The sequence below is a fragment of the Ursus maritimus genome, unplaced genomic scaffold (genome assembly GCF_017311325.1).
Source record: "Ursus maritimus isolate PB19 unplaced genomic scaffold, ASM1731132v1 scaffold_15, whole genome shotgun sequence".
Taxonomy (NCBI): domain Eukaryota; kingdom Metazoa; phylum Chordata; class Mammalia; order Carnivora; family Ursidae; genus Ursus; species Ursus maritimus.
This window is the reverse complement of record NW_024423897.1, coordinates 19,850,238-19,875,915: the sequence shown is the minus strand read 5'-3', so window position 1 is coordinate 19,875,915 and position 25,678 is coordinate 19,850,238. Positions and strand designations below refer to the sequence as shown.

General features: G+C 44.7%; 1 protein-coding gene across 4 annotated transcripts in view; it reads left to right on the top strand.

The window, feature by feature from the left end:
* GRIA1 (glutamate ionotropic receptor AMPA type subunit 1) overlaps nt 1-25,678 on the top strand; it is a 294,487-nt gene that overhangs the window by 165,438 nt on the left and 103,371 nt on the right. For 3 of the 4 annotated variants that reach the window (XM_008692470.1, XM_008692468.1, XM_008692469.1), the window contains 2 exons: nt 14,523-14,684; nt 16,963-17,130. In XM_008692470.1, coding sequence (XP_008690692.1) covers nt 14,523-14,684; nt 16,963-17,130 — 330 coding nt within the window. The remainder of the gene's footprint in view (nt 1-14,522; nt 14,685-16,962; nt 17,131-25,678) is intronic. The other variant, XM_040630384.1, reaches the window with a different exon arrangement.

The window sequence follows — 25,678 nt, the reverse complement described above, 5'->3', positions numbered from 1 at the left end:
ATTGTAAAAATGAGTACTCACATCACAGGACAAATGACCAGATTATTAATATTGATGATTAAGCGTTTCATTGAAACAAAAAAAGCACATTTTATTTTTTTTATGTTTTTTTATTATATTATGTTAGTCACCACACAGTACATCCCTGGTTTCTGATATAAAGTTCGATGATTCATTAGTTGCATATAACACCCAGCGCACCATGCAATACGTGCCCTCCTTACTACCCATCACCAACCTATCCCATTCCCCCATCCCACTCCCCTCTGAAGCCCTCAGTTTGTTTCTCAGAGTCCATAGTCTTTCATAAAAAAGCACATTTTAAAATGCTTATAGAGACCTAGCAGACCTCTGAGAATTTACAAAGGATCCAACAGACCCCAGTTTGAGAAACACTTGAAGGTGTTGATTCTCTTTCAGTATGGACCATTTGGTGCCTCCTCAGGGATTAATAACAGTAAAAGTAACAGCAGTCCTCCCATTTTCACAACTGTTGTAGTTTATGTGACATTTTCTTATGAATCACACCACTGGCTTTTGAATGTCACAATACTCCAGTGAAGTAAGCAAGGTAGAGTTCATCACCCCCATTTTACAGTTGTGGGAACTGAGGCTCAGAGCCATTATTTGAGCTGCAGAGGAGGAAAGCAGGCACTTAGTCAATGTAGTTGGGCTCTTGAGAATCTGACAAAAACTTAGTAATCTGGGCATAAGAATAGGGCAATCAGCCTAACCTGATGCCAAACCTCTGGGAGCCACTGACCAAGAATTCCTTAAACCCCTCGTGAATAACAATGACAATAATTACAATGGCAGTAACTACTATAATTCACTGAATCATTGCTACATTCCAGGCAGTAGGCAAAATAGTTAAATGCTGTCTATTAAACCATAGTCCTTGATAATATTATCCCCACTTTTCAGATGAAGAAACAGGTTCAGAAGGATTAGTGAATTTTCCAAAGTCACCAAGATTATAAAGTGATGGAGCTGGGCTTCCTCTCCAGAACTATAGAACTCCAAAGTGCACCTGCCTAGGACTATGCCTTGACCACTGAGTGTGGGGAAGTCGGAGGAAGGAGAGAGAGGGATTGGGGGGCCGGGGGAGTGGTCCTTGGCACAAGGGCTTGAGTTTGTCTACAGTAGGCCTGGAACTCAAACTTAGGCTCTTAAACTCTTATTGGATACCTTTTTAATTATACACTGATGGAATTTCATTATAATTATAATTTCTAGTGTATAAGGAAGCTGAGGGAGAGACAGTGAGCTCAGGTCACCCCAGGTCTCACTGGGATGTTTGGGGATCAGAACAGTCAGCCAGTCCCACCATGTAGTTGCATATTAACTCCCATAAAGTTAGAGTTGGAAAATTTGGTACAGCGGGCATAAATCAAAGCCCCCAGCTCTGTGCTGCTGCCCTCTGCTCTATCAGTCTTGAGAAGAAACTGTTCTTTAGTCTCCTTCTCTCCTCTGAGAAATCGGGCTCCACCTTCTGTACGGCCGCCCTTGCCCACTGTCTTCTGCTCCTCTCTTCCCACTGTCTCCATGCCACACCTGGTCTCCACAGCCTCTGGTTAGGCAGATGGTATGGTGGTTGGGAAGGGTAGTTTAAGGTCAAACAGACCTGGGTTTAAATTCTGGCTTTATATCTATTAGCTGTGTGACATTAGTCAAGTTACCTATGTGTTCTGAACTTTCGTTGCCTTATTTGTAGAAGAGGGAATGATGTGATATTATCTACCTCCTCATTGGTATTATGACTCTTAAGCAAGACAATATGTGTATAAAGTGTGTATAGTAAATATTTGGCCCAAATAGGCACTCAATTAGTGTTAGTAATTGCCACCATAACGATCATCGTACTATCGTCATCATCATTAGTGGGAAAAAGAAAAAGATAATATCTGGGGACATGATACCATCTTTAAGGTCCCTCAACCCTCTCCCTAACTAAATCTCATCCACAACTGACTCACAGTTATATAATGTCTTCCTCCCTATTTGTCTTTAAGCTCCTAGAGGAAGAAACAGGCCTGCCTTATTCACTGATGAATTCCCAGGGCCTGGCAGAGAAAATTGCATGTAACAAGTGTTCTTTAAAAAGTCACTAAATGAATGAATGAGGGAAATGACTGCTCAGGAAGTAAACCATGTGTGTACCCACACATCCCATGCACTTACAAGCAAAATCCTTGAATTCAAAATGCTGAGAGTAGCAGAGGTAGTGGGAATATGAACATGGTCATGAATATGCACACAAGTAGAGAAAGATGGGCCTAGGAGGGCTTTTAACCACTTCCCATAAAGAGCCAGAATCTCCTCTACACCATCCCTAAAAGAAGCCTATCCATCTGGTTCCTACTTGAATGATACCCAGTGATGGGAACTCACACCCTGAGGCAGCCCTTTCTCTCCCTGAAGGGCTCTGAGGTTTCTAGTCTTGCTTGAAGGGGGCCCAGTCTGCCCTGTGCTACCCTCTCTGCACTTGTGGCACCACCTGCTCTCTCGGAAGCCTTTCAGAACATGGCTGCTGCCCTTCCACAAAGCAACTTGGAACATGTGCTTGGAAACGCCTACCCTGCTTGCTCTCCTTGGTGTTTGCTCCTACAGCCTGGGCGCCCCTCCATTCCCTCAGTTTCCTTTCACAGTACATGCTTCTAACAGAAAATCAGTCGACCATGAAGGGTGGACCAAGCATGTCCTCCAGCCTAGCACTGCACTGGGCTTCTATGAGAAGTTTCTCATATGAGAAGAATCACACAGCTTGACTTTTGTCCTGCAAGCAACGAGGCCTTGTCTTCCAGTTAGACTGGAACATGTAACTGAAGTTCTAAAGAATGAGACAGGGGGCGCCTGGGTGGCTCAGTTGGTTGAGTGTCTGACTCTTGATTTCAGCTCAGGTCTTGATCTTGGGATTGTGGGTTCAAGCCCCACGCTGGGCTCCACACCGGGCTTGGAGCCTATTAAAAAAAAAAAATGCTAGAGAAAATCACAATGTGTGATAGGAATGCAATCCCCCATAAATGGCACCTGAGCTGCCGGAGCATGGTAGTCAGAGGCTAGAGAGGCCTCTGGAGGCTGCAGGGTGTCTAGGAAGGATGACAGTGAATCCATGTGGCCAGGGGTCCTGGGAAGAACGTATCTTTGCCCTGGTTTGAAGAAGCCGAGCTAGCACTGAAGGGTCCTCAGGAGCTCATCTCACCCAGTACCTCATTTTACAAACAGGCACATAAAGCCCAGAGAGGGGAAGTGACCTGCTTGAGGTCACTGAGAAGTTAAACATCAAAGCTGGGCCTGGGATTTAGAGCAGTTGTTTGCTCTGTTCTTTATGCTTCATTCCCCTCACTGCTGCCTCTCAGTTTCCACAGTGTGCCTCTGTGTGTGTGTGTGTGTGTGTGTGTGTGTGTGTGTGTGTGTGTAAGAGAAAGAAACAAGCAGAAACATGGGACCGAGAAAGAGGCTCAGAAGTGCTCCCTCCTGCCTCCCTGAGCCCCTGTCAGAGTCTCTCTTCACTGATGGGACCCTCCTGCAGCTTCCTTTTGTCTCTTCCATACACCCTTTCCTCCCTCCAGCTGCTCTCACCTCTCTCTTGTAACACTGAGAACACATGGGCTACTTTACGATCCTCAGGCCTGACATTGCAGATGCCTCTGGAGGCGAAGAGTAAGTAGGTGGGTGGAAAGCCAAATCCCAGATCCCGAAGGATCCTTACTTGCTAGGTGGTCCAAGCTTTCCATCAGGCAAGGCCTAGTCTGTTGCCCTTCACACTCATACCCCATGGTCTAGAATAATCCACCCCGAGTGGATCTGAGTGTTTCTGTGTCCCTCCAAGAAAGGTGAGATTATATTCCCACTTCATGAGTGAGAAACAAAGAGGGTCAAGTTGCTGAAGGAGCTCTTCCAAGGTCAGGGAGCTGAAGCTAGAATTTGAACTCAGATCTCTCTAATTCTAAAGATTAGGTTTGTTCCCCACCAGGCCACATTGCCCAAATCGGGGAAACATTTGCAACTCTGAGGCCTGGTATTCTGATTGAGCAGAACTGAGAAATAGACTCCTTTTCTCCTGAAACTGCCTGGATTTGAATTTTGACTCACCCTCTTACTGGCTGTGACTTTGAGCAAGTCGCTTCACCTCTCTGTACCTCAGTTTCCTTATCTGTAGGTGGGAATATGAATACAGACTTCACAAGGTAAAGATAAAACGAGCTATTTTATGTCAAGTTTTAGAACAATGAGTGCTGCAGAAGCCTGGGGTCTCATCCCAACTCTGTCACTGACTCATTATCATTTGCAAAAAAAGATATATATATATATGAGAGTCTCAATTTGTTGAAGATTTGGTACGATGTTTTTAAAAGGCATAAATTGTCAATAGGACTTTTGCAGATCTGTAATTTATGGTTCTAGTTTTCCTGCCTCTCTCTGCAGTCCAGGAATATCAAAACAAAATTCCTAAGCCACATTGGCTCCCTTCTTCATAAGGGAGATGCTGCTCCATTAATCTCAAGCACTCAGTATGTATAGCCTTTGCTCTTGCAAACTGTGCATACCTTCGCTGATTTGGAATAGTCCTTTCCATGCTGAGTTAACAGATATTCCAGATATGCAAGACAATGCCTGCAGTTGCTCTTTCAGAGTGTGGAACCCCTTGCTACCACCAGCTTAGAAGCAGAAGGGACAGATGCCTCAGCACCAACCGTGGCCGGAGGTTGGGGTAATGTGTAAATAGAAGGGTTCAGTCTTTACTTCTTACTCGTCCCTCTTTTTAAAACAGAAAAGCAGATAATATGGAAGGAAGGAACATGGAGCCCCAGGAGCTGTGGGGCTCTAGGTGAGTATGTGCTATGGGCCAGGCATCACTCTAAGAATTTAACATATGTTACTATAGTTAATCCTCACCACAGTCCTAGGATAGAGATAAAATAATCCTTATTTTGCTGTGAAGGATACAGAGGCCCAGAACGTTAAGGAGCTTGCCCGTGGCCACACAGCTAGGAGGTAAAAGAGCTGAGCTTTGCATCCAGGCTGATGTATAACATGTGCTTCCTCTGGTTCCCTGCCCTTTGTCCTCTGAGTCTGAACCTCAGAGCATACGTGTTTTCTGCTCAGAGGGTTATTCCCCTCACTTTCCACCCGACCAAACGTCCTCTTTCAGGCTTCATTGCTTCTGGCCTTCCCTGAGCTCCAAGGTCAGGTTTTTTCATTAGCTGCTCTACAATTACTTGGGTAATATTGGCCTTTGTCACTAAACCTTAAGTAACTTGAAAGCAGGGATCACACCTGTGATTCTCTGTTTCATCCCTTTGTCTAGTACGTGCTACTCATTATTAAGTACTCACAGATGAATGAGAGCGTGAAAGAATAACTAGAATATCCCTTTCCCCATTCCCAGATTTCAGATGTGTCCTATGCTTGGACTTTCATTCGTTTTTCACCAAGCATTCAATAGATACCTACTGTATTGAGACCCTGTGAACCCTTAAGCTGGCATTTCATCAAAAAGTGGGCTTTCTGCAGTCTTTGCTTGATCCTCCCTGGACAGGATGGTTTGGATCAATGTAAAAGGAAGATGTGGTTGGTTTCAAGTCAGTCAAGAACTCCAGGCCCCATAGTAGGCTGAATTTTGAATTGACCTTTGGCTCTTATTCTGAAGTGGCCCTGGCCGGGTGTCGCCTCTGACTGCAGCCAGTTAGAACACAGTGAACATGAAGGGAAGCGCTGGGTGACTAACCAATACCAGGCCAGATTATGTTCTTCTTCGCCTATGCATCAACAGCCCAGTCTGCGGGCCCCTGGTCTTCTGCCACAAAGTACCAGCATTTTATCCTAAAGCCCTGGACTGAGAGAAGTTGGTCTGTGAGACCCTGGCTGGCTTTGACAATGCTTTGGTAACAATGGACACCACTGGGGGAAATAGGTGTGATTGTGTGTTGGCACATATCCAAGTGTACAGCTACCTGCCTCCCTGGTTTCAAATGCACTTGGATAAGTTAACACTAGTGGTTTTTTTCCAATACAGATGGTGTTTCAGCTGATTTAAACACAGCTATAACATCTTATTGACTTTGCAGGAATCCGATAAGCCTGCATGTTACCAGGGATTATGTAGGATGAGGACACATTTAAGTTTTGGTTGGTTAAAGTAACTAAAATAGGAAAATGTGAAGACCCTTATGCAGGCACATGGTGATTTGAGGACGCGACTGAGTCCTCAGCTCAGGAATATTCCATGAATTCACATATATCCATATTCATGTGCACACACCTAGGTGATCACAGAATTGCAGATCAAAGCTAGAAGAGCCCTTAAGAGAGAAATCAACTGGCTCAGAAGTTTCCAAACTTTTTAGTTAAAAGCTCTATTTTCAAATGGGATCTTGGAGAGAGCCCCAGCATGTAAAACAGAAACCAGAGCTGCTCTGGTAGAGGGAACGTAGGAATCTAGGACCCCCTTCTTCTGCCTTCTCCCTGCCCCAACAGGGTAACCTCTAAAATGCTTGCCACCTGGGAACATAGTTTGAGTGATCATCAGTGTAGCCAGTGCCCTTCTCTTGCAGATCAATAAACTAGTGCTGGGAGAGATTGAGACCAAGGCCAAGGGCAACCAGCTCCTACAGTTCAAAGACAGGACAGAACTTGTGTGGCCATCCCTAAAACTGTTTTCTTGACAATACTTATTTATGACCTCATTCAGAATATACTGCATGGAAAAAGTCAATGAAAAGCCCTCTTTAGTGCAGAGGACAAAAGCTGGGAGGTGACAGGATGAGAGCATGTACGAGAATCATGAAAAGGGTGAGCAAAGACATTTGCTATTTCTTTCTTTATTCCTCGGTGTGAATTGAGCCATCCGCACACTCCAGGTGCTGTGTTGTGAATACGGCGGGGAGTGTGGCCCCACCTCCTGGGGCCTTAAGGCAGGTACCAAAGGACAACTGCAGTCTCAGGGAGAGAGACAAGACAGGCCTCAGAGAAATAGAAACAAAGAGCTGTGGTTCGCATTCCAAGCAGCAGGTCACATTAAAGATGCTGAAGGCAAACATCCCGGTCTCCTGGAGACCGGCTGATTCCTTCCTACAGTTGAGATACAGGCCATTCCAGGTGCTTCATTGCAGGACAGGAGATGGAGGAGGCAGATTGACAGGACTAGCAGCGAGGAGATGGCATGTACAGTGCTTGGAAAACAAGCCAAGAGTCTTGTTACTTGGGACTGTGGTCTCTGCCCGTCACTAACCGTGTGATACCAGGCAGCAGTTACTCCATTCAGTTAAGCCTCAGTTTTCTCATTTGCAGAATGCGAATGGTAATAGTTAAGTACCTGCTTCACAGGATTGTTATGAATATTAAATGAGATAATACAAATAAAGCCCTTAGCACCGCACCCACTACACGGTAAAGGCTTTGATACATCTTAGGCACCGTGGCAGTTGTCATTATGTTTTAGCCAAAATTTGCCTGCCATGACTTCTACTCATTCATGGGTACTGGCTTGCCTTCCAGAGCCTCAGCGAATAAATCTTCCACCTCTTACCCACCACAGCCCTCTGAGATCTGAACACATCCTCCACTTACCCTCTCAGTTTCCAGTATTTTTCAGGTTGATTATCCCCACTTTTTCCAGCATTCTAATGTAACCAGGCTTTTCAAACTGCACTTCCCTGTAACCATCCTCTCTCTGGAGCTGTCATCGAAGAATCTATCTGACAAGTGGGGGAAACTTGGCATGTTCAACTTGTGCCCTTCTGAGTATAAAGTACAGGTTCTTTGATTTATTCCAGCATTACCTCTTCTAGATCTCAAGGGGATGAGATGGAGGCAGTGTTCTTTCCAGTGTCCCAGGTTTGTTTAATAAACCTTCTTCCCGGCCCCTTTCCTTTAACAATGCTGGATGCTCCCTCTTCGTTCTGACGGGAGTGGTGTCCACGCAAGCAGGATGCTGAGGGCTGAACAGCTTATACGTGACCCCCTTGAAAGAATCCCAGAGAAAAAGGAAATCTGGCTTTGAAGATAACGCTTTTCATCCTCCAACAGCAGCCTTGCTGTCCACCTGCCTCGTGTTCTCTCAGGCGTCTTGCCTGGCCCACTGCCTGGTTTTGAAGCAGTTCCAGCAACACCTAACTTCTTTCGAGCCCATGATAACGATGATGGTGATAATAGCTAACGTTCACCAAGCACTTACTATGTGCCAGACGTACTTCTAGGTGCTTAAATGTATTCTTTTAAATCTTACAGCACTTCTATGCTGTAGGTGCTATTATATCTGCATTTCGAAGACCTGAGAAATGAGCCTCAGAGAGGTTAAGTAACCAGGAAGCACGTAAAATCAGTTCTTTTGTTTCTAGCCACACGTGATAATTAATAGTCATAATGATAGCCCAGAGCCTCTTCATGATCCTGAAAGCATTTGCTAAATCTTCACAGTGACATGAAAGTATATCCAATGTAGTTATAGTGTTAAACATCTCTTTAGGATATCATAATTATTTGAAATGGCTTTTGATTCTAATCCTTTGAAAATTATAATTGACATTAGAAGGAATGCCTGTGTTAACTACTTAATTGAGCACTTTTACTCCCATTCTTTTCCAACAGCTGGTCAGCATTGTGCTGCTCCTACAATGACATGTAAGGGAGTCAGATCCTAACCCAAGCTAATCCCCTAACCAGCCATAGGGCCTAAGGTGTCTGGTGTCCTCTCTCGAGCTCACTTTCCTATCGTACCACGAGGGGTTTGGTCTGATCTCCAACATCTTTGCATCAGGCATCAGTAAACTGTGGTCTATGGGTCAGTTCCAACCATCACCTCATTTTGTTTGGCTCATGAGCTAAGAATGGTTTTTACATTTTTAAATTATTGGGAAAAAAATGAAAAGAATGATATTTCATGACTTGTGAAAATCATATGAAATTCAAATTTCAGTGTCCATAAATACATTTTGTTGGGACTCAGCCATGCTCATTCATTTACTATTGTCTATGGCTGCTTTCATGCTATAATGGCAGAGTTGAATAATTACAGCAGAAACCATATGGCCTACAAAGCCAAAAATATTCACAATCTGGCCCTTTACAGAAAATATTTGCCGACCCCCTGGTATAGATGTGGGGTAGGTGGGCACTAATAGACTTTAGATAGTTCAGAGGCTTGGGAAGCGTCTCGCCAACCTTCAGAGACTGGTGACAAGGAAAGAAACCTAGGGTGTTCAACCACAAATATTCCTTTAAGACAGAAAGCTGCACTGGAAGGCCCCTCTTCAGCAAGGTGAGTCATCTGTTCAGGGCTATTAGCTGTGTCGTCCACACTGTCAGAGGTTCTTTGTCCCTCTCTGGGCAATCTGGCAACACCATCCTAAAGCTAAGCTCGTGTTCCTCCACCGGCAAGGCAGTGCAACATACTGACAAAGAAGACAGATTTTTGGTTGGACCATGGTTTGAATTCTTGCTTGCTGTGTGATCTCAGGGGAGTTTCCAAAAGTCTCTGAACCGCAGCTCTTCAACATAAAATTGGGATGGATACTCACTCATCTCATTTATGCAAATAAGCATCTGGTGCCTACTGTGCGTGTTCACCTTTCAGGGCTGTTTGGGGGATAAAATAAGATGATCTATATAAAGCATTTAACAGAATGCCTGGCTCAGGATAAGAACTTGGGAAATGTTTAAAATAAATCTAGGGGTGACTGTTGACTAATTATTTCATTTTTCATGTTTAAATGACAGTAATCGCATCATTTTCAGAAGGTTGTTGAGATGAAGTTATGTAATGCATATGAAGTAGAACTTCAGCCATTATTGCTGTTTTTGTTATTCTTATGAGAGATTCTTCTGAAGCTCTGTTCCAGTGGAAAATTTAGCAGTGCCAGCATTCTTGATTTCTAGACTGGAGATAACAAAGGAAGGGGCGGGGGGGCTTCCTTAACACATCATAACAAAGTTTCAATACATGGGACAGCTTGTCTTCCCTGTTCTGCCACTGGCACTCCCCCCTTCCCAGGGACTGACAGGTGATTCCTAACCATCAAGGTACATAAGAATTATCTGAGGAGCTATTTTTATTTTTTAATAGTATAAAAAGGAACTTTATTCACATAGTAAAAAAGAAAAAAATATTACAGAAGGGTATAAAATAAAAAGCAAATGCTTGCCCTCTCCAATCTCATACTTCTTAAAAATAACTATCTTAAACTTTTTCTGTATTTGGTGATTCTGGTGGTTTCTTCCACATTTCTACATAATATGCCTTGGTCTCTTTTTCTTGCATGATCAATTTTAATCCCAGCTGTGACTCTCCATTAGAAAGATGACCAGTCAGCTCATACTACTCCACACATCTGGTCTTCAATGTTTGTTACTTGTGCCATCATTATCCTAATGAGTACCTTTATAATTTTAATACACTGAACCTTGATTTTTGATTCGCCAGCATTAGAGCTTTAGAAAAATACGGGTATCCAGTTTCCTCTCCAGGGCTACTGAATGATCATCCTTAGGGATGACTATTTTGCAGAAGTTCTCCAAGGTATCTGATGTGTCCCTCAGCTTAAAGACCTCTATCGGGAGAGCCTGCAGTACACCAGCCAGGTCATCTGCACTTCAATGAAGATAGTCAGCAGAGCATTCGCCTCATATCACACATTCATCAGACACATGTGGGACAGTGTGAAGTGCCACCGAGGTGCCAAAACAGCACACAGGAGCATAGTGACATCTCCAAAACTCACTTGTCACAAAGTATATCTTTTTAAGATTTTACTTATTTATTTGAGAGAGAGCGAATATGAGCAGGAAGGAGGGGCAGAGGGAGAGGGACAAGCAGATTCCCTGCTGAGCAGAGAGCCCAATGTGGGGCTCAATCCCAGGACCCTGAAATCATGACCTGAGTCAAAGGCAGACTGAGCCACCCGGGTGCCCCCAAACCCTATTTTAGAGGAGAAACAGAGTCACTCTGTGAAGAGCAGCAGTTGGCACAGCTCTGTGGGGACAGTTGGAAGGAGCCTGGATTTAGGAGACCTGGATTTTCATATTGAATAACTCGAAGCATCTTGTACATTGATTTCATCTTTATTCAATAGCACAGTGTACAGAGCAATGGACTCAGTATTTGGGGGCATATTATAAAATAGGCAAAATGGCTCAAATAGAGTGGTGATGATTAAACTTCATAGTTTAGATCCTTAATAAAATATAATTAGCAATGGTACATCCTTATACATATTATATAATTAATATCACAGATAAAGCAGATAAAGAAAAATATTCTAAATACCAAATGTTACCCAAGGTTGTTGGTTTTTTTAAATAAAATGGCAAAGAAATTTAGAAAATGATTTAATTAAACCTTATTTAATGAGCATGCTCCAGGGAATAAATAGAATGAGTGAGTTGAACTTTGCAGTTAACTGGTGGGCAAATAGTTAACGCATTTATTTCCCTTTCTTAGCCAAGAGCACTTGTCTATACTGGCAGAATCCATTTTCTTGCATTATGGAGAAATCAAGCCTAGTCCCCATGAAAGACTCATTTCTTAGTGATGAAGGCATTGCAGAGATTCAAGATTACCATTCCAGCATGAGATCTTACATGGAAAGGGAAATGCCAGCTATTAGATGAATGTGTGTTGACCACAAGTTATTCCCTAATGTTGTTTCTTTTACCTGACATTACTGATAGGAGTTTATCATCCTCTGTCCATTCTTTCCCAGGGGAGCACAAGGAGTTCTGTTAGAGGGGCCCATCAGTTTGATTAGACGTAACTGAGGTTTGGCTCCATTAACCTTGTAGTCAGACATTCTGGTGATGGAAGTGAGTGACATTTATGTTCAAATAAACTCTGCCGTTTACTGTGGCCCCCATTATGTTCAAGGTGGGGGCAGTTAGTACAAAATGTCCAGGAGCTGGTTATAGATTTTCAAGTGACAGAAGATGACTACGAGAGAATTTCCATTTGATGCTCTCAATAGTTTATGAGCAAGATGTTCTTTTTAAAGTTCTCTAAAAATGATGAGAAATTTCTCAACTGTGTATTAGCTTTTTAACCAGTGGTGGGATTTCTCTTAGGTGGTATAATGTCTTCAAGTATATATTCTGATTCCATCTGTACCAACAACTTGCTAGACCACTGTGCAAATCAGACCTCTGCCAGTCTTATCAACTGTGGCTATGGGAAAAGTTAACCTGAGCCTTTCTTTCCAACCAGTTAAAACCGTCCACTGGCATTTGCTGCCTGCTTATCATATTTCCCCTGCCTAATTAGCATTCTTGCTTGAGAAAGTCTCTGGTTTGTATTCATTCACGCAGCAAATATGTATTGAGCGTCTGATCTGTACGAGGCATTGCTCTAGATGCCAGGCTCCAGGACGCATCAGTGAACAAAATAGAAAAGGTCCCTGTCTTCATGGAGCCAATACTCCAATGGGAGGAAGAAGGCAAGGGACCAAATGAGTAAAAAATATTGTCTGAGATAAGGTTAAACACCCTCCAGAAACTCAAACAGGGCACTGAGAAGGAACTGGCTGGATTGGGTGGTGGGGTTTTTTTTAGGAGCAAAACTTAAGACAAGGATTCAAGTACAGGTGGTTTCTTTGGGTGTCAGTTAGGGATCCGGGAAGTTAGGAAGGGACAGGATGGCATCCAGTAAAGGTGCACATCATGACATGTACCCCTGGAGGAGCCCAATCCCCTAAAGAACCTCTGGACATTGCTGTGGAACCAGCCTCAGGGCTGTCTCCGCCCCACCCTCCCCACCCCCAGCCGTCGGGTGGAGAAAGGATTCTGGAGTATTTACCTACTAGCTTTCCATCTGTCATTGGTTGAGTGCTGCTCTGAGTGTATTAATTCCCACAGCGTTGAAGTAATAGGTATTTGCAGTTAGTATAGAAAGTGAAATTTCAGGGGCGCCTGGGTGGCTCAGTTGGTGAAGTGTCTCCCTTTGGCTCAGGTCATGATCTCAGAGTCCTGGGATGGAGCTCCGAGTCAGGCTCCCTGCTCAGTAGGGAGTCTGCTTCTTCTCTCTCTGCCCCTCCCCCCATTCATGCTCGCTTGCTCTCTCTCTCAAATAAATAAATAAAACCTTTTTTCAAAAAAAGTGAAATAACAGTGTATGAAAGGGAGTGGAAATGAGCAGGGTACTCACTGATAGCATCTACCACAGGGTGGGAATTGGATCTTTAGGTAAGGGGCCAGGAAAGACCTCTCTGAAGAGACTGCATATTGGCTGAGATCCTAAAGACAGAAAGGAACCAGCCAGAGAAAGCACACTTCGAGGCTGAGAGAATAGCTAGGACAAAGGCTCTGAGGAGAACTGAGCTTGGGTTATTTATAAAATACAAATAATGAACAATCAGAATTATAGACACACTTGGTGGGGGCTGCAGGGATCTTTGAGTCACAAAGTTGTTTATGATTAGATCTTTTAAACAAGGAACTAGATAAGTCAATGAGAAATTAAGAGACTTGGACAGTATCATAGGACTTCATTGTATATACTATGCTACATATTTGTTTATTGCCTAGAATGTAAGCTTAAGAGAAGGAACTTGTTTTATTCAATATTATAATATGCACTAGAGGTTCTCAAAAATGTTTGTTGAATGATGAGTAAAGACCTTCAGAAGACCTTAGTTCTAGACCACGCTCTGACACTGACTCACTGGATGACTTGGTGATCAATTCTCCCACTTTGTCTCCGTTTCTTTATATGGAAAATAGACATACAATTTCTGCCTTATAAAGTCATAAAGTGAAACAAGGCCACAGATATGAAAGTACTGTGCACTATGGAATATATTATACAAATACCAGGTTTCCTTTTTAAGTCAAAGGCCTCCTGAATTTGAATGAACTTCACCAAATGGGGAGGAAAGATTTATTCCTGGTAAATGATCCTTTGTGGATGTTAGAACTGATCAGGGCTCACCAGGTAGAGAAAAGTTAGTCTGTGGTACAGGGAAGAGCACGGAGAGAGGGATGGTCAGAATCCAGACCAGAATCCCATCTCTTCCGCAGACTTGCTGGTGACCTTGGGGAGCCCACAGGACCTTGCTCCTGATGGACTTCAGATTCTTCTTCCCTCAAAAGGGTGGGGAATGTGGGTGGGAGAGTAGATGGTTGCCTCCTTCTGTGTCTATTCTGTTCCGTATTTGTGGCATCATCATAACGCCACTCAGTCTGCACCACACACCTGACATGCATCATCACATTGCTTTTTCTCCCCAACTTCCTAACCTTCGTTATTCAGACAAGAAACCATCAGGCAACTTAGTCCAAGGTAGCTTAACTAATGGCTGTGAACAGCAGAGCCAGCACTTCAACCCAGGCAAGCTGGCTTCTGAGCAAGTGCTCTTAACCACTGTGCTGTGTACAAATTAAGTGATGACCTTCAGAAGGAAGGGAAGCGCACATGTCTTTCCATTCAGCCAGTTTCACCTTATGGAACATGATGGAAATCCTGTGATCCTCTAACATGATTAAATTGATTTGTCCAGGCAGCATGCTCTGACTTCTTTCCCTTCCTCCCTGCCCAGGGTTTCATGGATATTGACTTAAACAAATTCAAGGAGAGTGGAGCAAATGTGACAGGTTTCCAGTTGGTGAACTACACAGACACCATCCCAGCCAAGATCATGCAGCAGTGGAAGAACAGCGACGCTCGAGACCACACCCGGGTGGACTGGAAGAGACCTAAGGTGAGGGGATGGGCAGCAGACAGCAAAGGACCAACCTGATCCCTTTCCCTGCCCCAGATTTCTGGGCATTCTTAGACTTTAGGAAAGGATAGCTTTCTAAAAGGAGCAAGCAAAGGAAAATATATACATAAATATTAAGGGTATGCTGTAAAGGTTGGACAATCCAGAATGACAATGGTTTAAACAAGATAAATATTTTGTTTTTCTCTTGTAGAAACAAAATTCAGAAGTCAGCAGTCTGGGGCTTATATAATGGCTCCACAATTGTCAAACACTCAAGCTTTTTCTATCTTCTTGTTCCGCTATCCTCAGGATATGGCTTCTGCCTTATAACCCAAAATGGTTGCTGAGGCTCCAACCATTAATTCAGTATTCAACCCAGCAGGAAAGTGAAAAGGAAAATAAAAAGCACAATGGCTTCTTTTAGGAGCCCCTTTCAGAAGTCACACAGATGTAGTCACATGCTATTGACCACATCTTAGAAACCTAGCCCTAGGTAGCTCCCAGGGAAGCTGGAAAATGGTTTCTCTATTCTGGGCAGGGCCTCCATGTTGCATAGCTCCGGGGAGGAGTGCTATCTGCATTCATTTCTTTGTGGATGCAGCCTTCTTGAGTTGTGCAAGGAAATAGCCCTTTATCTGGTCAGCCACGTACCCCGCTAAAAATCAGAGAAATCTAAGCAGTATCCAGCTCATCGCTGCCTCAGAGCATCAATCCCCAGTTATGCAGGCCATCTCCCTCTCTCTCCCCAGCCATGAAGCTCTAAATCCTACAGGCAAAATCTGTCTTGTTTGCTATTTGATAGTGGTTTAGAATAAGGAGAGCAGGTAGTTTTTCTTCCCCGTGTCAGACCCAGTAGTTTGGCAGAAGCTGTGTGGAACACTGCATTGAGGATTCTGAGGCCAAATTTGTTTATCTGGAGCAAACAGGGAATCCTTGGCAACTTTCTCTTGCCACTCGGTCAATTTCTTTTTGCGAATGGCAAGCCATTTAACTTAGATGCTTCTCGTCCCACTCTTGCTCAAACTGATTTAGCAATTAATTCAAAAATGAGGATTCATTTCCCATATGATTTCACTCATATGTGGAATGTAAGAAACAAAACAAATGAGCAAAGGGGGAAAAAAAGAAAGAGACAGAGGCAAATCGAGAAACGAACTCTTAACTACAGAGAACAAACTGATGGTGACCAGAGCTTAGGTGGGCAGGGGGATGGGTGAAATAGGTGATGGGGATTAAGGAGTGCACTTGTCCTAATGAGCGCCATATAGAAGTGCTGAATCACTAAATTCTACACCTGAAACTAATATTACCCTGTATGTTAACTAACTGGAATTTAAATAAAAGCTTAAAAAATGAAGATTTATTTCAATATGAGCTTAAGCAAAGAAAATCACAAATGTGCTTTAAAGCAGTGAACAAACCACATACCAGTTAACCCCACCCAACTTCCAAAAGATCGGAAATTATGAAAATAGTCAAATGTAATACCTATATTTTTCTTTTAAAATGTGAAAGAATCATAGTCGAAAACTGGAAAAATACTCATACATTCATTCTATAACTCTCTGTTGTGAACTTAAAATGTGCCAGAGAACAAGCTAGGATTGGGGACAAATTAATGAAGCAGACAGACATGAGTTCCAAAGCCAGAAAATAGTGTCCTGGATTGTTATCCTCCTTTGTTTCATCAATATCTTAGCCCCCTTTTAGGCAAGAGGGGAAAAATGAGAGTTTTCATGAATAAGCACAAGGGGAAGTATGCAGAATGTAAACCTGCCCCTTGTGAGGCACGTGTGGAAATAATTAAGAGCTTACCTTTCTTGGATTATTTTTTTTCTTTTACTGTCACAAGACATAGTAGAGTAAAGAGTTCCTCTTGGCTCCCAACTGGTGACTGTAACTCAGAGAAAACCAAGTGGTTTTCCGTGGACTGAATCAGAGCTATAGCTGTGCTGCATTTAATCTCTGCATTCTTCTTCCAGTTGACCCAACATTTTAAAGTTACAAGATTGCACACAAAAATCTAGAATTCTGGCTTCCCTCTGAAAGTCATAACTGGCAACAGGGACCTCACAATGGCCACATTGGCTAATGAGGAGGAGCAGCAGCCCAGATCTAAGGCACAGACACTTCCTGGATCCCCCCTGCCCCTGACTCCCCATGTCGGGCCCTCGGCTGGCATTCTCATCACCAAAAGCCCTCTCCCAGACAGAGCTCCCACCTGCCTCCCTGTCAACAGTCTCTGACACCTAACTGTCTCCATTCCTCCCACCAGTACACCTCTGCGCTAACCTACGATGGGGTGAAGGTGATGGCTGAGGCTTTTCAGAGCCTGCGGAGGCAGAGAATCGATATATCCCGTCGAGGGAATGCTGGGGACTGCCTGGCTAACCCCGCTGTGCCGTGGGGTCAGGGGATCGACATCCAGAGAGCTCTGCAGCAGGTGAGGCTGGCACTGTCTGTCCCTTCTCGTGGGAGCCTCGTAGGGGATTTCAGCATGAGTTTCAGGGGGGATGTAGCTGTTTAAAAGAAAAGGTAGAGGGGCACCTGGGTGGCATAGCTGTTAAGCGTCTGCCTTTGGCTCAGGACTTGATCCCGGCGTTATAGGATCGAGCCCCACATCAGGCTCCTCCGCTATGAGCCTGCTTCTTCCTCTCCCACTCCCCCTGCTTGTGTTCCCTCTCTCGCTGGCTGTCCCTATCTCTGTCAAATAAATAAATAAAATCTTTAAAAAAAAAAAAAAAGAAAAGAAAAGGTAGAGAGCATGCCTCAAGTTTGGAGCACCACTGCATTGTGTTGGTGGCTGCTGGCATACATGGAAGCTCCAGTAGAAATTTTTTTTAAATAGTATGGAATTCCTGGGGCACCTTGGTGGCTCAGTTGGTTATGCGGCCAACTCTTGATTTTGACTCAGGCCGTGATCTCAGGGTCATGGGCTCAAGCCCAGCATCTGCTCCCCACTCGGGGGAATCTGCTTCAGATATTCTCTCTCTCTCCCTTTCTCTCTCTCTCTCTCTCTAAAATAATAAATAAATCTTTTTTTAAAAGATAGTATGGAATTCCTGATAGTGTAAAAAGCTGTATTTTCTGCTTAGGGAGTATGCTGAAAAGGGAAGCCAGTGATTCTGCAGTTGGAAAGGGGACTTGAAATACGTAGGGTTGAAACCCAACCATTTTAGCAGTCTCCTGGAGACTCCTCACTCTTGCCCTGATTTTCTGTATGTCTTCATTACCTTTGCTGTCTGGGCACATTTCATGAGGGGACCCTGACAGTGTTTCTCAGTACTCGTGATCCTATTTTCTTGCTTCTTAGCATTGCTGTCATCAATTTTGTTGCATCAAGAACAGTTGAAGAACAGGGATAGGAAATGGTCATTCCCATTCCAATCAATTGGCTATGCAAAGGATTCTTAGGCTGAATCTAGATTCAACAGGGAAGAGTATAAATATTCAATTAATGAGATGTCTGCTGTGGAAGCAGGATGAGACAGTGGTACACGTGGGCATGTATTTAACATTCCTGGTTTCGAAGCTTCTGGGAGCTTGCCCTCAGCTTTATCACTCTCAGAGCTCCTGGAAGTCTCTTGAAGTCTCTAGAAATACCTCGAGTCCAGGCTGTGATTCTTGAACTACAGAAGGATATGTAGCACTATATGATGCTTCTGATGCCTCCTGATAGAAAGGCTGTATTTCCAGAGGGAATTGGGCAAAGAGGGTAGTGCCAACTCAAAGGAATGTCAGAGTATCCGGCACAGTGGCAAGCCAGCACCAGCAAAATATTCAGATGCAGAGGCCACTCATGACCCACCCTCTGCCCCATCCAATGGACTTGCCTGGATAAGACCAGTTTTACTTTGAAGACTACATTAACAGAAGGTGAATTGGGACTCCCAGGGGAGAAGAGGAGCATTTCTGAATGAGGGAGAAATGTAGAGCAAAAATGCACAACCATCCCCATTTGTTTTCCAACCACACGTGCTCTAGCAATTTTCACAACCTGGAGAAAGAGACGAGAAAGGAACATCACCAGCTGTTCCTCTGCTTGGATGAAGTTCCTTTACATGGAGGAGAATATGGAGTTCTGTCCTTTGGAATGAAGCTAAGCAGCAGCCCTGTGACTACAGGAGGAACACGCTAAGGGGTCCGCCAGCAACCCTTTCTGCCCTCCCCGATCTCCATGCGGGGTGGCACTTTCGCTGGGCAGTAATAGCAGACGTTGACATCGGGCAGCTTCCGAATGATGGCCAAAGATGCAGCATCTGCCTTCTGGCTTATTTAAAATGCTCTTCCAGACTCCACAGTCGAGACAGATTCTGTTTGCAATGTGAGACTGGTTTCAGAAGGTCCCGGGGACTTGCCCTCAGCTTCACCACCCTTCCAGCTCCTTTGCCTCTCCCATCTTAATGACGTCCCTGTCAGGAAAATATTCTGACGCCACCATGACAGTGACAAAGCCTAGGAGGCAATGTGGGTGGCAAGAAGGGCTCTGAATCAGGAGGCAGGAGAGCTTGGGGCCAAGTCCATCTGGGCCCCAGTTTCTCTGAGTGACCGTGAAATACTTATTCGGATTTCCTACACACTTCCCTTTCCTTATCCATGACAATGAGGAAGATGGAGAGATCACTCCCAAGTTTCACCTGGCTCCAAGCATTCTAAGCATCTTTTTCTCTCTTATGGTCTAACCCATGTCTTTCTGGTTGTCAAGCATACTCAGTCTTCTGCTTCTGTCTTCAGTGGGGCTTGGAGGCAAGTGCCTTAGTCAAAAGAATATGACCTCTTTCATATTGTCTTTGAGTCAAGACATGTATCTGCCTCCCTGGCAGCCAACCAGCTGCTCCCTAAGAGCCTGTTGTGTGTTCTGGTCTGGGGCCAAGTACTGGAGATAAGAGAAGGCAAGACCTACCCCCAAGAAATTCTCCTCAGCCTTTATTGGGGGGTGGCATGGGTGGAGGGGAACTAGCCATAAACACGAAACCCCAACATTCTGATCCTAAGACCAGCTGTTCAAATGGATTCCTTTTAAATCTTTGGTAAGAATCTACAATCACAAGAATTTATTGATGAATGAGACCTTAGAGATTACTGACTTCCATTTTCCCTTACTTTATAGATGAGGCAGCTGACCCATAGTGGGCAGGGACTCATCCAGGGTCACACAGCAGCTGAGCAGCAGAGGCTGGAGGAGACTCCCATCCTATCCCAGGCTCCTCTTCCTGCCTCAGGCCTGTCCTGTGGGCCCCTGTGCCTTTGCTTGTACATATTGAGCTCCATGGCCCTCCACACAGTCATGGCCACTGTCCAGACATTTCACCTTCTTGACCCATCTCTTGGAAAAAATCATGTCACTGGGGAACAACTGCATGCCCACAATAGGCGAGGTAAATCCCACTGACATTCAGTCTGTGGAACCCATGGTTGAGCACTCAGGTCTCTGCTGCCCTAATCACTGGCCTTCAGGTCACACACTGGGAAGAGACTTGTAGTGTTCAACTTATGTGAGAACTGGGAGGCGTGTGACTTCGGTCTGAAGGAATAAGCCCATTATTCTAAAAATAATGGTACTGCCAGCTCTGATGTGTCAAGGGCTTCCTAGGTACATGAGGTACTGAACATACTTTACATATTTGATCTCATTGAGTCCTCAATATAATACTCTGTGGTAGCTAGTTTTATTAATTGTGCTTTATCAATGGAGAAAATGGGCTTCAGAGGTATTTTTTAAATTTCCCAAAATTCCATAGCTGGTTAGTGTTGAAACAGTAAAACTGAAACTCCAACCTGCATCTACTTGCTACTTCTCTCTGTGTACGTAACTGCTCGGAAGTCTCAGAGGTCCAGCCCAGCAGGGGAGACACAGGGCTAGGGTCCAGCCAGCAATAGCATATGGCCTTGAGTAATATCTGCACACCACCATAACCCCCTCACCCTGCTGTAATTCCCCAGCAACAGAGTGAAGATAATCAGCCGCCTGCCTGTCCCGTGCCTGACAGCCAGGGAGCTGCTCAGAATAGTAATGAGCCCACGTCCTGGAAACGCCCAGTGCTGCAGGAAGGAGTGGACATTAGGGTGCCTGTAAGTCAGCTTCTGGCTGGCAGAAAAGATCCAGCTTCGCAAGTCAGGCTCTTAGGATTTGGATGTCACAGGCCCATTGGGGATATGATTTTTAAAAGCTCCGGACTCTCTTTCCCAGAAAAATGCACACGTGTAGACACAAATATTTTTGTATGACCAGGAGTTGGGACCACATATATTCCTAAAAGACCATCCCAGGACTTCAGGTGAAGAATATCTGCCCTAAATCATAATCAGACCTCTTAGTCTTTGTGTTTGCTATCTGTCAGCCAGTGATCAAGCCTATCACAGTGAAGGTATCCCCAGCATTGTGCCAGGTGAGATCTGGGGAGGTGTGGGCAATAGGGGTATAAGATACAGTTCCTGCCTTTCAGGACTCAAGACCCACTTTTGAATGGAAGACAAACTCAAGAAACACTAGCTATAAAGGTGTGGATTAAGGGCTAAATAACATAGCCAAGCTCTTAGTCCTATGGATGGTCACAGCAGAATGCCATGACTGAGGAATGTGGACATCAACAAGGCTTCCTATAAGAATGGGACTGGGGGGCGCATGGGTGGCTCAGTCGTTAAGCGTCTGCCTTCGGCTCAGGGCGTGATCCCGGCATTCTGGGATCGAGCCCCACATCAGGCTCCTCGGCTATGAGCCTGCTTCTTCCTCTCCCACTCCCCCTGCTTGTGTTCCCTCTCTCGCTGGCTGTCTCTCTCTCTCTGTGTCAAATAAATAAATAAAATCTTTAAAAAAAAAATGGGACTGGGGCTTTAAATAAGGTGCTCATATAATTTATCATCCAAACTGGGACACTTACAAGTGAAAGAGAAAGCTATTATCAGTTATTCCAGAACAAGCAAGGTAGATTGAACTGCCCCAAGCAAACTGAGATGGATGGATACGAAAGCCTTGAAGGAAGGATAAATTCAAATGAAGAGTGAATCGGGCTTTGGAAGGTATGGGTAGAGATGTAAATGATATCCAGCAGGAGACTAGAGTCAGGACAAAAGCAAGGACTTGTGGCCATCATGCTTGGCTGTTAGGGAGTTAGGAAGAGAAGAGCTGGGTTCTCACCATGGCTCCACCAAGCTCTAGCTCAAAGATCTTGGACTAACTGCCCAACTTTTCTGGCATTGATTTTCTCATCTCCTAAATGTATGTAATCCTCTTAGCACTGCCTGCCTCAGTAGCTTGTCACAAGGCTCAAAATTAAAAAAAGAAAGAAAAAGAAAAGAAAGAAGAACGTATAAGCTTCTTTGAACAGGGGGGCAACTGAATGAGATAACGAAAGCCAAGTTATTCTTCCCATTGTGCAAGTGGGAAAGTGGGAGCTCAGAGGGGTCCTGAGACTTGCTGCAGCCAGAACAAACAGAATGTGGTCCACCAGGACCTAGTCCACAGGCCCTGATTTCCCACACCCAGTGGGCACTCAGGAGGAGGGGCCAAGAGGATGAGATCCACCCGAAGGCAGCCACAGAGAAGTTGTAGAAGCCCTGGGTCCAGAGCATCTCTGCTGCCTCCCCCAGGAATAGAGGGCGAAGAAATCTTCAGTGTTGATGCCTCAAACAGTGGAAACACCACCCAGCACTCTTCCATCACCAGGGAGGAAAGAAAAGTTGTCCTTCAGCATCTCATTGGCGGCAGACTCTGAGCTGGCACCCAATACCACTTGCAGGAAACCACAGCTAATTCTGTTTTTCACGGAGGGAGCTGGCAAGCGCCAGGATGGCGATGGGAGTTCCGAAAGCAAGAACTAAGGGGAAACTCAGTCTGACCCCAGTCTCCCTTGGATGGGTGATGGCGGGATGAGGGCCAAGAAGCTCAGCCCTGATGGATAAGACAGAGGTTTCGTGATCTGCCCAAGGCAGACGTTTCTGAGAAGCTACTGCTTCTGATTATGAATCCAGACTGTCCACATAAATGGTTTGGGACTGAGCCATTCGGTTGACCTCTCCTTGCTCTGCCATCATGAAAGGGTGATTCTGAGACATCTCTTTTCCCATACTTTGATTTATTGCAGTGTGTGTAAATCTTGGCTTCTCCAACTGCATTGTAAGAGCCTACAGCTGCCCCAGATGTCTCATACTTACTGTAAATCCTGAACCCAAGTGCCATAAGTTTGGGGTCTCAATAAGCCTATCTGTAAAATGGGCAAAATAACGGCTGCTCTTGCTTCTTTACTAGGTTTCTGTGAACGTCAAATAAACCTCTTCCTGTGAAAACATTTGACAATGCAAGAGTCCCTCGGGTAGGGGGCCTAGAATTTCGCTAATGGTAATTTTTTTGGAAACCAAGAAAGGCTTGTAAAAATGACAGTGACAAGACCTCCATTTGTGCTGAGAGAGTTCCCTGCTCTGAGATAACAGCTTAGCAGACTCCAGGCTTGAATGTTAAAGTCATCTTATTTATCCACACTGTACCTGCCCTCCTACCCCACAGCCGTAGTAGCAACAATCCTCGTCCTCCTCATCAATCAAATAATGTAACTTTACATGGTACATTTGTGTCCCGGGGAATACACACAGCACTTCCATTCTTTGAGGAGGAAACTAAGAAACAAAGAGGCTCGGGGCGCCTGGGTGGCTCAGTCCTTAAGCGTCTGCCTTCGGCTCAGGGCGTGATCCCAGCGTTCTGGGATCGAGCCCCACATCAGGCTTGCCGGCTGGGAGCCTGCTTCTTCCTCTCCCACTCCCCCTGCTTGTGTTCCCTCTCTCGCTGGCTGTCTCTCTGTCTCTCAAATAAATAAATAAAATCTTTAAAAAAAAAAGAAAAAGAAAAAAGAAACAGAGAGGCTCGGTGATGTGCTCATGGCCAAGTCATTAGGCACGACCAGAGCATGGCCAGGGAAATGCCCAGCAGAAACAGCGGGTGGCAGTGATAGGCACAGAGACCATACTGCTGTGCACATTTCAGAGCCTAGCAAGATAGCATTGTCCCCTGTTTGAGAGGCCACTTGGCATTATCACTGAAGATGATGTGCCTGCCTTTGACCCTGAAAAGTCTTAAGTCTTGAGCAAATCAGTTTACCTTCTAGCGTCTGGCTTCTCCCACATAAGGGAAGATCATCTCTAATGAGGCAGGGTTCCTGTATATGGAGATGAATGGGCATGAAAGTGCTTTGTAAACATGAAACACTTGGCAAATGGTGATAGTTATTAGCAACACTATTACTAACAATAAAAATAACAGCTGGCCTTTGTTGTACTCACCATGGGGACAACATTGATCATAAAATATCTCATTTAATCCTTAAAACAACCTTAAGACATAATTAACTATTAGTCCCATTAAACAAATGAGGAAACTGAGTCATAGAAATATTACACAATTTATAGTAAATGCCATACTGATAATCGGTATGATATCTGAGACTGGGGCCAAAGCACAGATGCCCATTTGGATCATTAATGACACCCCTCCTTCTGTTTGGGAAAATCAGTCATCTGCATGTGTGTCTCAGTCTGTTTTCCCAGATGAGTCACATAAACCAGTACTTAGAACCCAAATGAATGGGAAAGCCAGAGATGGGCAAGAGATGACCAAGGTGAGAAAGTGAAGATGCTGACAGATTGGAATGGCTCCCTTGCTCTTATTCTTCCCAGGAGGATCTGTGCTTTGTTTTCTCTCTGAAAAGCAAAGCCAGCGTAGACTTTTCCAGAGCGAGGGTTTTTCCATATTTCATCTGAGAGAGAGAGTGAGGAGCTTGTTGTATAATTTGTTCAGTGCTCTGGGCCTGTCATGGCCTTCCCACTGAGAATTCACACCAGAAGGTGATGAGAGGGTCATCCTCAGAGCAGTCAGTCTCCCTTCTTCCCTCCCTCTCTGTCTCTCTCTGCTCCCCCACCCCTTCTTTCAAATACACACACACCCCAACTATTCTTATACCTTCTGAGGGCACAGGAGCTGGTCACTGTCAGAAAAAGATAAAACCCTATAAGGCTTCCTTTTAAGCTACTTGAAGGGGGAAATAAACAGTGTGGGGTTATAGGGCCAGGTTCCTGTTGGTGACAGGAAGACACTCACCTCACTGGCCTCAGGCCAGACTGATCTGAGAACACACGGTGGGTCACCATTAGAGAATGTGCTTTCTTGTACCTGAGCAGATGACACACAGCAAGACTCATCCTTCGCTGGAGGGTGGGCTCACGTGAGATTTATTGGTCATCTCCAGAGTGGCAGACTTGGCCCTAAAGCTCTTGAATCCCACTTGCTGACCACTTGACCTTTTATATGATCTTGAAGATTTGAGGCCACTAAAGTTTGATCTGACTCATTTGTAGAAAAGAAATCCCATGCAGCATATTTGGGGTTGAATGCAAATTTTGTTTTAGCCAGCTGAGACTTGTGTAAAGCCCTGAATGCTCTGGTCTTAACATGAAGACAGGGCTGGAATTTTGGAAACTGGAGGCTTAGGTGAATCTTCCAAGGTCACTCAGTTTCCCACAGTCAACTTCAGTTCTCCCAGTTCCAGGCTTCGGACTCCCACGTTTTTATTCCCCAGCCTCACAAGGGACCTAATAAATCATATTCAAGCCTAGTTTGAGGCATTGTAAAGCTGGCTCCTTCTCCTGACTCACTAGGGATGGCACACTGGTCCCTTTCTTTCACAGACCTCCTTCTGTTTCTCCACAAAAGGCATGTGTCAGAGGGGCGGTGCCGCCCATGGTGTGGTCATGATGTGGGGTGTTCTATTAGGGATGATGCAGAAATTTCTTCTCAGAATCTGCTTTGATCCATGGTTACTTTTGCTTAAGGCAACAGATGAAAAACGTTTTCAGGGTGAATCTCAGTTTGGTAGGAAAGAGAACTGTGCTCTGATGGCAATGTCTGCTACAGGCAAGAGAGAGTAGTGAGGTTTTTTAGTAGCCATGTTATTCCAAGACCTCATCCCATGTAAGCTTCTCAGATTGTGGATTTTCACTTCAGC